Here is a 15698-nt window from a genome sequence, read left to right as displayed (position 1 = left end):
GACTAGCCGTCGTTTGAAGACACGTCGAAATGTAAGATGAGGACACCAGCGATATGACGACTGTATATATGTAGTAGTGTAGTGTGCACACCGAGCTGGCCGACGTTGAAACGAATGCAACTTAAAGGAACATTGATTTTTAGTGTATTCTGAAGACAAAGACAGGTTCGGTTTGATTACTTTGCTTTATTTGCGTAAACATCGTTACGAAGTTAAAATATAAATAAATACACACAATTTATGCAAGTCAGTACATGCATATATTCATAACTAGAAAAACCTAATATAGAAAAAATACGTTATAGGCCTGAAGTGGCACACATTCAAAACAAACACAAATATATTAGGTACGAATACAAGAAAATATGAAGTTCGAGTGAGCAAATAGGATTGGTTCGTAAAACTGTGGTGAGTAATAAATAAATAAATAAATACAATTAATAACTTTCACATTTACAAACTATTTACAAACTGTAAACTGTTAGTGATTATTAAACACGCACTTGAATATTGGCTTTGACCTTGATGGTGCGGTAAAAATGATTAAATTTACCGTGACCTGGATGGTGCGGTAAAAATGATTAAATTTACCGTAATCTGCGATTAAAATACCACCCGGGTTGCCATCTTAATCATCCATGATGCAAATGTTTTACCCGTGATCCAATGCGCACCCCTCGTCTAAGTATACTATACAGAAAGGCTGGAAACGCTCCTATCTCCGTAATGCTTAAACCTACCCGCAAATATCGGGACAGATGACGTTACAGCAATCCCGAAGAGGCATCGCGAATTTTCAAAAATCAATTTTCTTGCCGGTTAAAATCTTTAACAGAGCTAAAACAGTGTCAATGTTTCCAAAACATCATCTACAATTGAAATTATGGCACTCCTTATATTTCAGAATTAAAATTGACACTTCGGAACGTACGTCGGCAATCGCCGGCAGTGTTCGGCGGTCCCGATAATTGCGGGTAGATTTAAGCATTACGGAGATAGGAGCGTTTCCAGCCTTTCTGTAAAGTATAGTTAAACGATGAGTGCGCGTTGCATCATGGGTAAATTCATTATAAAACATGGCGAATTATCGAAGTCAGGAATTACATATCGTTGGTGAATTATTAAATATTTATCCATGGTGTAGTGATAACCAAAAATTAGTAGATCTGAACGGTGTATATGGATAGATAGCCGATATTCATGTAACTGGGAGTATATATAAACATCTTCAGGCACGTGGAATCAAGGTTAGGACGGACATCAGAATAACAGCAGTGAACGAAGCATGAATTCGGGTAGCGGGAGAGACCATCGTCCCACAAGTGTCTCGTCGCAACGGCTCGTATTTCTGTTTCATTTCAAATTTGAACTTTTCAAACGGACTGGCCTGAAAAAGAAAAAATACATTTGATTCATGTATCAATACATGCAATCTATTTTCGATCTTGTAGCCACGTGCTTTTTCCACGTGCTGCGTCATATATTTGTTGTCACACAATATATTGTATACAAGCAGATCTTCAACGTTTTCAAATCCCTTGATTTTGTTTTATGTATGGACATCGTCACATGCGAGAGTTTGGTTGATTCCAGTTGGAGCTCATGGGGCAACCATTAGTATAGAAAATACCATAGAAGACAGAGGGGACTCAAAGAATCTGATCTATACCATTTGAGGTTCAATTTAAGAAATCGATTTGAAACGTACTAGAAATGAACCTTCAGCGCGACAGAATGGGTAATAATCGGTATCAAGGAGTCGTTTCTGGAAGTCATCTATAGCGGACTGATCGGCCCATGTATCCTTCGATTCGTACAGTTTCTTCATTTTCGCGGTAACCTCTGTCGAATTCATCCAGTTTACGCTAAAAATTGTGAGATAATGAATAGAAAATGAAAATCTGCATATCATCTCATAAATATAACTCAAATATATATCAAACTGTATTCTATATCTTGTATGATTTCAGATAAGTGGTGCCTCTAAAAAAGAAGGGGAAGTAGTTATCAAATTTTCTTCTCGGCTTGGTAAATAAAAGTAGAGACTTTCGATGACGGTACTTAAGATACGCGGAATTTACGCATGGAACTTCTGTTTGACTTAAAACCCTTTAACCGAGGACTATTTCTATTGACGATGAATTCTTCATGGGCAATAAATCTTTGTTTATACATTGACTTTAATTTCAAAGTCAATTTATATGCATTTCTAATGAACAAAGACCCATAAAACTACAAGAAAATGTTTGGTACACGAAGTTTGAACATTCTGCTGGGCCAACTTCGGTTTTCGTAGCTAGTCGACTAGTGGTCGGAACTAATAACCGAACACACTATAGTTCAGTCGTAACGTATTACACAGTGTCGGCCATCTTGAACCTAGGTCCGAACTGTAGCGACCGTGCTCAATTGCGTGGTCGACCATTTCCGGACTACAGTTCCGACTAACGGACATTCGGTTTCTAAATCAACCGAAGGTGGCCCAGGTAACCAGTGACCTTGATATCGACGTAAAATTTAGATCACGTCTATCATCTAGTTAACCTAAAATTACTACCAGTCTTCATGTGTAAATACGGCTCCTGAAATAACGAAGACAATGCACTTACTGGCCCATTTTCATCGCCCAGTTGATGTTTTGCATGGCGGGTGTAGTTGTATCGGCGGTACTTTCGCAAGTCGCCATCGGTATTTTCGGGTAGTACATGAACACTGAGTAACACATTTCTTCCTCGGTTCCTTTGCCAGCCTTTGGAATCGAATAAAAAGAAATTCACAACGGTAACCATTGAAAATATAACAAGTTATATGTGATTTTCTTTACCCCCACCCTCGAGTTTGACTTGAATATAAAAAATTTAAAAACATGAAATTTTAGCTCTTAACAGCGGCAACTGTTGCCGATATACCTTGATACTTTTCCAAATGGTCTCATTACTATCGACTATTCTTATGGGATACCGGCACACACCAGATGGCGTAATAATACACTCAGTTATACATAGTGAAAGTTAGTTCATTTTCAATTAACTTTGAACTGGGCGTATTGGTTCCCAAATTATTGCAATTTGTCAAACAAGTCATCACAAAGATATGAGATTGACGTTCCCAGTAAGTGTATGGTACAGTTCTATTGGAAATCGATTTACTAATGAGAAAAGTTGATTCAAATTTAATTGAAATGTAGAAGAAATTGTAGCGCGGTAATCATATATGCAATATGTATGCATCCATGCAAAACAATAAATCACTTAAAGTACTTTTTTAATGTAAGTCTTATATATCTTTTATACATTGATGTAAATTATTCAGAAAATAAATATGATATGATATGATATGATATGAACCTGACCGATCCTCGTCTGCCATTGATATTATTCGGTACTCCATTGATATATTATCATTACTAATCATTATTACTTCATTTCGTTTGATACTTACGAATGTAACGTTCTGTCTATTTTCCGAATTATAGTAGCAGTCAGTAACAACGGTGTCAGTCTGAGCGCATAATGAAAGAAAGCAATTGAAAATACAGTGCAACAAAATACATATATCGCATTTATTGAAGCATTTATACTCTGCTGAATGTCAGAGCCCGATGATGGCTGAATCTGGACATGTAATATTTTCATCCTTCACGAAAACGCGCAAAAACGAAACTTACCGTGAAAATAACAACATTTTAGCGAGCAAAAATAACTATTACATTTATTTTGCGCGTTTTTGGGGAGTTCAGGTGATGGCTCATAAAAGAAACCAAAAAACAGTAAAAATCTAATTTTCTACATCATCCGTCGGCAGGGCTTTGAACCCGATGGCATCGCTACACTCAGCCACGCCACGAAACCCTGCCACACTAGACTGGGTGCGCAGGTACATGCGCAGGTTTACCGCGCTAAAACTTGCGGCACAAATCAGCTCGCTGAGGCAAATATCACGGAAGAACCATACATGGGAAATTCCGAACTGATGAAATAGAACGGGATATCTGATTGCCTAGAAATGACATCGCAAACTTTTAGCGCGTAAAAAAATGTAATAGTTATTGGTATTTATATAACATATCTCTTCATTAACTATATCGAATTACTGCATTTTACTGAATGTGGTCACTCACTGAAAACCTCTTCATTCTCGAAATTATGATTGGCTTTTTTTTGAAAAAACGATAATTACCGATTTAATTGTCAAGTATTTTTTCAGCGGTCGTGATGTTTGATAGTTGAAGTCGTAGGTCATGTCGTTGAGCATCCATGGCAACTCATATCCGTCACGGAAATGACGAGTGCGTATGCCTGCTCCCAGTAAATGGGCGTGTCCCATTATGGAAAAAATGTGAATCTCTTTCTCGTCCGTGTACTTGTCTAAAACCTGAAATATAAAACAAAAGACGTGCGAATGAAAAAGTTCTTCGACATGTGGTAGCCAGTATTTCTGTTCCAGCTAATAACTTGTTTCATGGTTGTATTGTGCTGCCCTCTCAGGAACACTTGATATCAGCTGACCAGATAGAAAATTTCAATTCAAATTTCTGTAACGCTTCTATATATATATATATATATATATATATATATATATATATATAGCATATATATATATATATATGCATGCATGTATGTATGTATGTATGTATGTATGTATGTATGTATGTATATATATATATACTTTTGTTTTTGCCCCCCCCCGCCGAAATGTAATTCCGTTTTGGCACCCCCGCCAAAACAAACCAAAAACGTCGAATTTCGCTAAAATTTATCATCTAACACCCACTTACTTTACTTAAACACGAATTTGAACATACTCCTCGAACAAGAAATCTCTTCTGACGAGGCGGTACAACGATCGCTATAGGACTCAAGAAGCTTGATCCCATGAATATCGTTCCAGCTTCGTGTTGACGTAGTTTACTTGTATACGTAATCTCAATGCTCGAATCATCGACGATATCTGGAAATATATATTTATAAAAAACATCCACACTTCTAGAACTATTTTTGATAATCTTTATATCAATGAAATGACAAAGGTCAAATTCGATTTTACCAGTTCTTCTCTCCGGATTGTCATAATGGGTTTCGAACATGTAGTACATGGAATCAGCAGAACCACCAATCGGCAAGCCGACGTTTTCGGGAAGTGACGTTTCCTTCAATTAGAAATGTGACAAGTTCAAGTTTTCCCCCCGTAACCTTATCAGATATTGATACGCAATTCAACGGATATCGTTAACGATTAACAATATAAATTTTGGATCAATAAAGTTATTCTAAATCCAAATTTGAATTGAATTGAGACCGGCAAGCTGCCTAGCCCAACTAATCAATGAGGTATTGCACATTCACTCAAAAATACAATATTCAAAAGACAAGGATATTCATTGAATTGAAAGTTAGTCATGAAAGTAGAATAGCTTGACTGATAGAGTCTGAGTCGTGTATTTTTATTCTAATGATTGAAAATCAAAATTCGATTTCAAGCCTTCAAATTGTGTGGGTTTTTGACTTAGCAAAAGTTATGAATTTTATTCAATTACAAAAAGCAACTACATTCAAATATAGTTTATTTGTTTATTTTGTAACACCAACAAAAATGTAAAAAGTAAGTCTTATTTGGTCGTTTATACGTACATGTGAACCGACAGCGAAAGCAGCGAGAATATCGCGACAGGCAAGTATATGCTTCATCATTGAACTGCATTTACCGTGTTCATTCAGTAGGGAATCGTTGTACATTCCCGCTCGACATCTATAGACAAGCACGTGGTGAACGATAAGTTCGTTGCCTTTAACTACATTGTGTCGCAACTGGAAATCAAAATTGAAAATAAGATAACATCAGAGACGGATATGGTATTCAAAAACTTGCAGGGCACTAAGATTCGGTAAATGATAAAGATAATAATAATAATGATAATATGTGTCATAATGATAATAATAATAATAATAATAGCGTTAAATCGAGGCTGCTCAGAGCGCCTAACTTTTTTGGCATTATTACCCCGGCCATTTTATACTCTAACATGTATCAGTCATCTCTCCCTGCGGAGAAGTAACAGTGAGCGGCTAATAAGCGCTCAGGAGTCATCTATCAGGCCATTTACCCATTTACTCCTGTGTGGAGAGAGGCGATGAGGATAAGTGTCTTGCCTGAGGACACTACTGTACGGGGTTCGAACCCTCGACCTGGATTCCCAGAGGCGAACGTTCTAGCTTCTCGGCCCCACCGCTAATTTTATTATGTTTACTAATTATATAAACCCCTCGCTCATAAAAAAACTGATTTTACCTTTATTACGTGGAATTTCTGCCCAACCGGTAACTGCATCTTAACAAACGAGCAATAATAAGTAGTCTTGGCGGAGGTAAGGGCTACCTACGACGTACAGAAAAATACAATTTAGATCAACTTTCCTTATGTGGGTTGAATTTGAATCTATAAAATCTCACACTGAATGAATTAGGAGCCCAAGGAAACCACGCCCACATGGGAAGTGGTTTGAAATGTTCAACAATCAGAATATTTCAGTGCCAAACGCCCCTTCTAGTGAATATGTTAAGGGGGTAATAACCTTGAAACTCACCACAATCATAGAGCATGTCACGAGCTATTTTGCAATTGATTGTGGTAGCAAAATATGCCTAGGTACCGATACAATATGAGAGAAATAAGGTATTCAGCTATCCAACGACACCTGGTTACCACAAAAAAAAACTCTGACCTTGAAACTCACCCCGATTTAATACCATCTCATGAGCTACAACTTTGCAATTGGTTGTAACAAAATATGCCTAGGCACCAATACAATATGAAAACACCACGTTATACGGCTATTCAACGCCCCCTGGTGACCATATACAAAAACCAATGACCTTGAAAACTCAGCAAAATCAGAGAAAATGTTATGAGCTATGACTTAGCAATGATCGCAGTAACACAATATCCATAATTACCAATATACAGACACAAATAGTTCATAATTCAATATTCAATTCCCCCTAGTGGCGAGAATAAGAAAATAGGATTACCCCAATTCCATGTGAGATGAATCCTATGACACTTACCAAATATCTAGACGTAAGTTGAAACCTGTTCATACCTTTCTCAAAAACCCTTTTTCTATCTACGAAATTGATGACTGATGACACGATGGCCGCCGATTGCGTGAGGATTGACTGATCACGAAAACTGTCAGAAATTTTTTGAGCTCATTACCCATCACGAATTTCAATGATAAATGGTAATCCACTAGGAAGCCTCTAAGAGCATTTAAGAGCAAAAATGATCATTTTTGTAACAAAAAGTCACAAGACGACCATCTCGTGTTCGATCGACCCAAATTGTCTTATTCTAATGGACCCTGAGATTATACAAACACAAGTAAAAGATCAATGTAAGTGATTGAACTGATTTCAAAATTTTCCTTGAAAACTTGAAAAAAAATCTGCTAAAATGGCGATTTCGGCGAACAAAAATGGCCTCCAGTCGGCAATCTTAATTTTAACCGGGCAAGGTTTTGTTAGGCTGAAGATGTGTCTAGGGGCTTTATTCGTATCCAAATGTCAAGACAATCCACTGAAGCGTCCTTAAAACCTTCCAAATTAACTGCAGCCCGTCTACGGACGACGGGCGAAAAGTGAACGCATTTATAGCCGATATATCCAGTCTTTTTCTAATTGTAGGATTACATTGCTACACGCACAGTGTGTTTCATCAATGGTTAATTTGACGTAATTGAACATGAATAAATTCAGAATCGAACTCATAGTGAACTATATTACTTATTGTACCTTACGTGGCCGCAAGTCGTAGATTTTGACGTCAGGTCCTGGCTTGACGGTCGGTTCAGGTTCATCCAGTAAATACAGAGTACGTACACCTCGGTTAGACCCGTGGTATCTAGCATTGCCGATATCGATTGGGTCTTCGTTGTTGAATGAGAATATGATTTTTATTGCTCCAGACTGATGAACATCCGGGCGACGTTGAATGAAAAAAGAAACACCTTTCATTAGGATGGGTCATTAGTTCATTCACAATATTAAAGGAGAATGATTTATTGGTAGAAAAGTACTTGCAGATGCATGATACGCCTTTGCTTTATATACACCGCCCTAGAAAAAACAGGTCAGGGGTCCGTATATCAGGGACGGATCTAGCTATTGGGAAAAGGGGGCGCGCACTACTTACTCGGGCCACTAACATATGGGGCGGGGACTGGGTGTTTGCTCCTCCAGAACATTTTGAAAAATTAGATGCATTCTGAGCACTTTCATGGTTTAGATTAAAAGTAATGAAATATATTCACTAATTTCATCATTTTCTAAACAAAAAGTCTTGGGTAGAAAATTCCAAGATCACTCTGCCGAAAAAGGAGTCGTGCGCGTAGGTCGACTTGCGTCAGGTTGCAACTGAGATCTTCTCAGCGACAGTGTGCGACAAGAGTCTTTGAACAGCGTATGTTAGGACTGGGAACGCACATGTGCGACTCGTCGACTGGTTGGTCAACCTACACCTGGGCGAACATCAGTTATCGGAGTTAGTCGACTATTTGCGAACTAAGTGAATCGGAATGTCAGGACCGAGTTCCAAGATGGCCGACACACACCGTGACATGCAATTATACCGAACCGCGTAGCGCGATCGATTTTAAAAGTTCCGACCGCTAATCAACGACTAAATACGAAGACCGAAGTTCGCCCCTGGCTTTACCCGGATGCTTCCTCGATCTTCAACTTCTGTTGAGCTACTGAAAAATCGGTAACTGACAATAGCTTGCATCTACAGTACTCCACCAATTGCATTCATTTTTCGCCTTTACCTCAATCTTAATATCTTCTCCTTCATCACACGTATCTAGATTGCGAGAAAACGTTAGTTGTGTATAGCCATTCTCTTCATTACCCTCTATCAGGTTCCAGTTGTTTTTCTTGTCCTGTAGTGGTATTTCGTTCCCGATACCGTGCATATCCTGCAAAAAATGAAATTGTAAAAAGTTAAACATTTTCTATGGCGGTTGATTCGGTAGGCAAATTACGTGCTCACATTTCTTTTTGTTTTTTTCGCGCGAGTAATCATAAAGTTTTGTTTTCTCTGGTGGGTTATGGGATATTCAAAGATATTGCTTTTCTAGCCACAAAAATTGTGTTTTCCGACGCGAAAAATTGATAAGTTCGAAAACTAAACTAATTGATCGCGCGAGAAAAAATTGTTGTATAAATATTTGTTTCTTGCTCGTGTTTCGCTATTTTTAGTATGGCCTGAATCAGCCACGATATATTTTCGTTGGATTTGAAATTCAGATCGATGGAAAACATATTTGACAGCTCTTTCTTACGTAGAGTTGCGCTTTGCCGTTGGTTACCCAGCCGATAACTATATCCGATCCTTTCATGGCACCGCTTTGGGACAGCCCGAAGCCCACGTAGCCCGTAGTTTTGACAGTGACTCGGAATGTTATTGTACCACCTTTCATTTCTTTTCCGTCGTATCTCCATTCCAGTAGGTATTCCTTTTTGTTGTCGAGGTACACTTTTCGCGGGTACTGTGTCGAAGGGCTGGGCTCTGATGTTGATGGTTCAGGCGTCGGCTCTGGTGTTGGTTCAGGCGTCGGATTCTGTTAACAAGAAAATGAAAATATATCCAACTATAAATAAATGGAATCCAACAACCCAGCACTGTGTAAATCTTGAATAAAACTGGGCCCAGTTTCACAATTGAGACCCAAGTCTTGGTCGTAAATATCAAGAATAAAGACTAGTCTTAAGTTGTTATATTTGCTGCAGAAATAAGTTGATCTTCCGACTATTGATAAATTTCTATCTATGCAACTGGCCTTACTAGACAAAGTAAATAATTTCATCTTTTTAAATCAGATCAATGATATGTAGATGAATGTTACCGCTGGCAAGATCTCGATGGACTTGTGGCCTCTGGTGGTTCCATGGTATGAAATCGATTGCAATGACGAAGGTCTATTATCTGAATACGCCCAGATTACGTGTGTCATTCCCTGAAATAGTAAAAGAGAAATTGAAATCTACATCATGTATTTATGAAAAAAAAAATAATAGTATCGATTATCAATTATATTGTATGTACGGTTTACGAAAAATAAATATCTATCTTTATCTATAATATGTCCTCATGTTCATTTCCCAGCCAGTTTTATCTGCGAGTTTTGGAGGTGCAGAAAAGTCCGTCATATCTATCTGCACGTTTCGAAAGGATGAACATAAACGTATTAAGATATAAGTGGTGAACTTTTCTGTACTCTGGAACGCGAAGATCAATATGGCTGGAAAAAATGTATGGTAAATGAGTAATAAATCAATGTCCTTATGACGACATCATAAACGCATAAGCTCAAGTTAAAGACGGTCGTTCATAAAAGATTCCTGCTACGAAATATCACGAAGACATGATTTCAAAGGAAACGATATAATTTAAGAAGCATAAAATATTTCCTGAATGGAATCGACAGGAAAACTGGTTTTAAACATCGTTATCAGATATCCACGCCATATGAACAATATCAATTCAAATAAGAATTAAACATACCTAGACAGACCCTTTCGACCCCTCTGACGTGGTTTGAAATATCATGAAAAATGGCTTCGACGAATTTGATTATTCGACTTGTTGCTTTCGATTAAGGAAATTCCTATTTGGAAATGTAGGTCAATCGTGTAAAAGCATTACCCTGATATTTTGCTAAATCTTTTTATTCCTACAAAACCACTTTTGAAACTAGCAGGCCTATATCGTTTCTTGGACCTGGGCATCTGTATAGATTTCCCTTTCGACGACGCGTCTAAATAACCCTCATCATTCGACATAAGCGTGGTATTTGAGGTACCAGTAGCTTATTTTTAAGCCCAGAACTGCAAACTTTTCTTCGATTCATTAGCCGCGAATTTGTATAGATATTATGAATGATGTTGTAATCTCCTTGGTTCGGGTCATTCATCCATTGACATATCCTGTGCCCGTGCTGGTATTTTAGAAGAACAAAACATGTACATTCCCCACACGAGGGGCGAACCTCTGATCTAAATAGCGCTCAAATTCAAGTTCGAATGTATTACACAGCAAGCATTTGACTATATACAAAGATTCAATGAACGAAAGAAAGCTTCCGTGTGACAGCCCAGTTCTGTCAGTGAACCACTGATCCGACTTTACAGAGACGTAGTTACTGTGATCTTTCTACACGATACTGCTGAAGATGGCCAAAATACGTATTTAGGGGTTTATTGTGGTCTACGTTTTCCGCTATCGATCATAGCCTTTGCAGGAGTTCCAACATATTGAGTCAGATACGCACGGTAACCTCTCGGTTCTCAGTTCGATGGGGATGTAACTGCTATTATTGATAAAGATATCACTTACATGTTTGATTTCTATGTCTTGTTTGCTGTCGTTAGTTTTCAGTAATCTATGAAAGCTGAAATTCAGTCGCTGATTGGTGTAAGCGGCCTCGGTAAGGAACCAATTGGAATCTGTATCTGCAACTGGTTTGCTCTTGCTCGGTCCCGTATGAGCATCCTGAAATCAGTTTCGTATTCGTTTAGTTATGCAGAAATAAACGAAGCAAGTAGATATTTAAAACGATACGAATAGTACTTTATAGGTTCACTATAAGTTTATATGAAGCACGAGCTTTCGCTTCTAGTGTATTGTGGCTTCACCAGGCGAATAAGTACCTGATGAAGCTATTATGCACTAGTAACGAAAGCTCGTTGGTCAAATAAACTAGTTAACCAATAAAGTACTATTTGTATCGTTGTATTTATTCTACACCGGGTTAACACGATTCTTCCGAAATCGGCGCAAATTTTTCATCAAATATATAGATATCATATGCAAAATTACAACATCATTTTCATGCTTTCACAATACTTACGACCAACTTTCCTACAGTTTGAAACATGGATGTTATGTTCATCCATCCAACTACGACGTCGCTGTTGGGCATCCGTGAATCGTGAGAAATACCGAGCCCGAACCAGCCGTTGGTTTGCACCGAAACCCGAAACTGCACTTTCGCGTTTTTGACTCGCCATTCTAACTTGAATTTATTCGCCGTGTCGAGATATTCGCTGCGCCAAGGAGGATCGATTAGGCCGGCTGATAAAACGGCGTTCCCGAGCGAAAAAACAAGAACGAGAATTGCTTTAGATATCGCCATGATCGCCACAGTGTTTGTACAGCTTTGACGAGATCGGTTATATTTTGTGGCTTAGCCAATCAGGTTCGGAATACAGGTCAACGATTTAATTTCGATAAAGCTGAAACTATTTATACTTCTAGTTATTGCACTTTAATGCCTGACAGTTGAGTCGGTCCATTTATTAAACTTCTTTAAAAAATTCTTTCTCTGATGATTATCGACATTCACTGAGCCATTCAAATTTCATACAATGCTGATGAATTGAGCCACTTTCTCGGTATAGCTTATGAACTGTATTTACTGAGAACCAGTTATGGTTCTATTCCAACCGATCTGTACTAACAAAAGAGTTCCGGGAAAATAAAAATGAAAATTTGTTTATTCCGAAGGAAAGTCAGAATAAATTAGTTTCCTCACTAATTGAAGTTTATTCCTAGTTACTTATTCGGAACAAACCTCGAAAAATTACTCTCAATTGAAAAACTCCGGTACATTTCCGTATACTGGTGACTGATAAATTTTTTTCTATTTCTCCAAACTTGATGGATGAATTTAGCCAGATCTAAAGTTGGACTTTTTAATACATCAAGGTTCCTGATTAGATAAAATCCACACAGAAAGTGCCCAGAGTATTGTATCTTATGTTCCCTGAAATCAATCTCATTCATTTATTTAAGAAAAAAAAATTAAAGTTATTTGAAATATCTTATTTTGACTATTTTAGTTTTATAATCCTTTGGAGGAAAGAAAGATGAGCCGTTAGCGCACCTGGCGGATACTCGATTGCCACAGTAGCAGCATTGCCGATTCCCTGCAGATTGCTTTCGAGACATTGCTTTCTACATCGAAAGTGTTCGAACTCATAGCTTCCAAAATCTACAATACGATAGTTAATTGGGGATCGAACCTTTCCATTGAACATACACCTTTTTAATATCATTCCCATAATAAGAATTATTTCGGCAGCCCTTTTAGATATTCTTTTCCACGGGACAAGCCGTCGTTTGAAGACACGTCGAAATGTAAGATGAGGACACCAGCGATATGACGACTGTATACGTGTAGTAGTGTAGTGTGCACACCGAGCTGGCCGACGTTGAAACGAATGCAACTTAAAGGAACATTGATTTTTAGTGTATTCTGAAGACAAAGACAGGTTCGGTTTGATTACTTTGCTTTATTTGCGTAAACATCGTTACGAAGTTAAAATATAAATAAATACACACAATTTATGCAAGTCAGTACATGCATATATTCATAACTAGAAAAACCTAATATAGAAAAAATACGTTATAGGCCTGAAGTGGCACACATTCAAAACAAACACAAATATATTAGGTACGAATACAAGAAAATATGAAGTTCGAGTGAGCAAATAGGATTGGTTCGTAAAACTGTGGTGAGTAATAAATAAATAAATAAATACAATTAATAACTTTCACATTTACAAACTATTTACAAACTGTAAACTGTTAGTGATTATTACACACGCTCTTGAATATGGGCTTTGACCTTGATGGTGCGGTAAAAATGATTAAATTTACCGTAATCTGCGATTAAAATACCAACCGGGTTGCCATCTTAATCATCCATGATGCAAATGTTTTTCCCATGATCCAATGCGCACCCCTCGTCTAAGTATACTATACAGAAAGGCTGGAAACGCTCCTATCTCCGTAATGCTTAAATCTACCCGCAAATATCGGGACAGATGACGTCACAGCAATCCCGAAGAGGCATCGCGAATTTTCAAAAATCAATTTTCTTGCCGGTTAAAATCTTTAACAGAGCTAAAACAGTGTCAATGTTTCCAAAACATCATCTACAATTGAAATTATGGCGCTCCTTATATTTCAGAATTAAAATTGACACTTTGGAACGTACGTCGGCAATCGCCGGCAGTGTTCGGCTGTCCCGATAATTGCGGGTAGATTTAAGCATTACGGAGATAGGAGCGTTTCCAGCCTTTCTGTAAAGTATAGTTAAACGATGAGTGCGCGTTGCATCATGGGTAAATTCATTATAAAACATGGCGAATTATCGAAGTCAGGAATTACATATCGTTGGTGAATTATTAAATATTTATCCATTATCAAAGCCGATATTCAAGTGCCGGTAGTGATTACCAAAAATTAGTAGATTTGAGCGGTGTATATGGATAGATAACCGATATTCATGTAACTGGGAGTATAAACATCTTCAGGCACGATGAATCAAGGTTAGGACGGACATCAGAATAACAGCAGTGAACGAAGCATGAATTCGGGTAGCGGGAGAGACCATCGTCCCACAAGTGTCACGTCGCAACGGCTCGTATTTCTGTTTCATTTCAAATTTGAACTTTTCAAACGGACTGGCCTGAAAAAGAAAAAATACATTTAATTTATGTATCAATACATGCAATCTATTTTCGATCTTGTAGCCACTTGCTTTTTCCACGTGCTGCGTCATATATTTGTTGTCACACAATAAATTGTATACAAGCAGATCTTCAACGTTTTCACATCCCTTGATTTTGTTTTATGTATGGACATCGTCACTTGCGAGAGTTTGGTTGATTCCAGTTGGAGCTCATGGGGCAACCATTAGTATAGAAAATACCATAGAAGACAGAGGGGACTCAAAGAATCTGATCTATACCATTTGAGGTTCAATTTAAGAAATCGATTTGAAACGTACTAGAAATGAACCTTCAGCGCGACAGAATGGGTAATAATCGGTATCAAGGAGGCGTTTCTGGAAGTCATCTATAGCGGACTGATCGGCCCATGTATCCTTCGATTCGTACAGTTTCTTCATTTTCGCGGTAACCTCTGTCGAATTCATCCAGTTTACGCTAAAAATTGTGAGATAATGAATAGAAAATGAAAATCTGCATATCATCTCAAATCTAACTCAAATATATATCAAACTGTATTCTATATCTTGTATGATTTCAGAGAAGTGGTTACTTCTGGTAGCACTTCCTGTGAGTAGCAGAGCATTTAAACGCCTGTAATACATCCCTAGAGCATACTGATTACGTTTGAGCAGCCAGGTCTGCGTCTACTAGTTTTTCATCTAGTGGACATTAGGTAAGTAGGTCAAGTGTCTGCCCATACCTATCGGATGACATCGTCACGCCCCACGTAACATTGCCAGGGAAAGGGTTTTAACATGATCCCACATCCTCGGGTACCGATGATAATTCAATTAAATTCAATAAAACTCTTTATTATACTGTTATATCCATTACGGATTGGGGTGTGCAGGGTATACAGATAGAATATACAATAAAATAACGAAACAAATGACAAAAAACAAATTACAGCTACATACAAGACATATACGGACCCAGTGTCAGTATATACATGATCCTCTTAATGACGTTAATAATACATTCAATCATAGACTATTAAAGCCTTCGGTTATAAATTCACCTGTGATATTGAAAAGTTTTGGATCCGTTAATAATTTTATAAAGACTTTTTCCTCGTTCCAGTAACAGGCATCATCATAGGTATTGTACATTCTTGCTAGCATTTCG

The 15698-nt window shown here is 37.8% G+C and overlaps 1 protein-coding gene across 1 annotated transcript; it reads right to left on the bottom strand.

Moving 5' to 3' along the window:
• Positions 1-173: 173 nt before the first annotated feature.
• On the bottom strand, positions 174-12190 carry LOC141902207 (DBH-like monooxygenase protein 1 homolog). The gene is made up of 15 exons (XM_074789848.1): positions 11906-12190; positions 11392-11547; positions 9902-10012; positions 9338-9616; positions 8822-8971; positions 7791-7964; positions 6289-6375; positions 5631-5807; positions 5047-5149; positions 4778-4950; positions 4180-4374; positions 3442-3501; positions 2610-2749; positions 1709-1865; positions 174-1387 (listed from the first exon to the last, which is right to left on the bottom strand). The coding sequence occupies exons 1-15, from the start codon at positions 12188-12190 to the stop codon at positions 1229-1231; spliced, it is 2406 nt and encodes an 801-aa protein (XP_074645949.1). The 3' UTR covers positions 174-1228.
• Positions 12191-15698: the final 3508 nt, after the last annotated feature.

This window comes from Tubulanus polymorphus, chromosome 3, assembly GCF_964204645.1.
Source record: "Tubulanus polymorphus chromosome 3, tnTubPoly1.2, whole genome shotgun sequence".
Classification (NCBI taxonomy): domain Eukaryota; kingdom Metazoa; phylum Nemertea; class Palaeonemertea; order Tubulaniformes; family Tubulanidae; genus Tubulanus; species Tubulanus polymorphus.
This window is presented reverse-complemented; position numbering and strand designations above follow the sequence as displayed.

What these genes read in the sequence shown, in the direction of transcription:
- LOC141902207 (XM_074789848.1), bottom strand. Translation starts at nt 12,190, where the DNA reads ATGGCGATATCTAAAGCAATTCTCGTTCTTGTTTTTTCGCTCGGGAAC. An exon ending in AGAAATTCCACGTAATAAAG is followed by an intron (nt 5,808 to 6,288) that starts GTAAAATCAGTT and finishes TTTGATTTCCAG; the next exon opens with TTGCGACACAATGTAGTTAA. An exon ending in CAAATTCGTGTTTAAGTAAA is followed by an intron (nt 4,375 to 4,777) that starts GTAAGTGGGTGT and finishes TTTATATTTCAG; the next exon opens with GTTTTAGACAAGTACACGGA.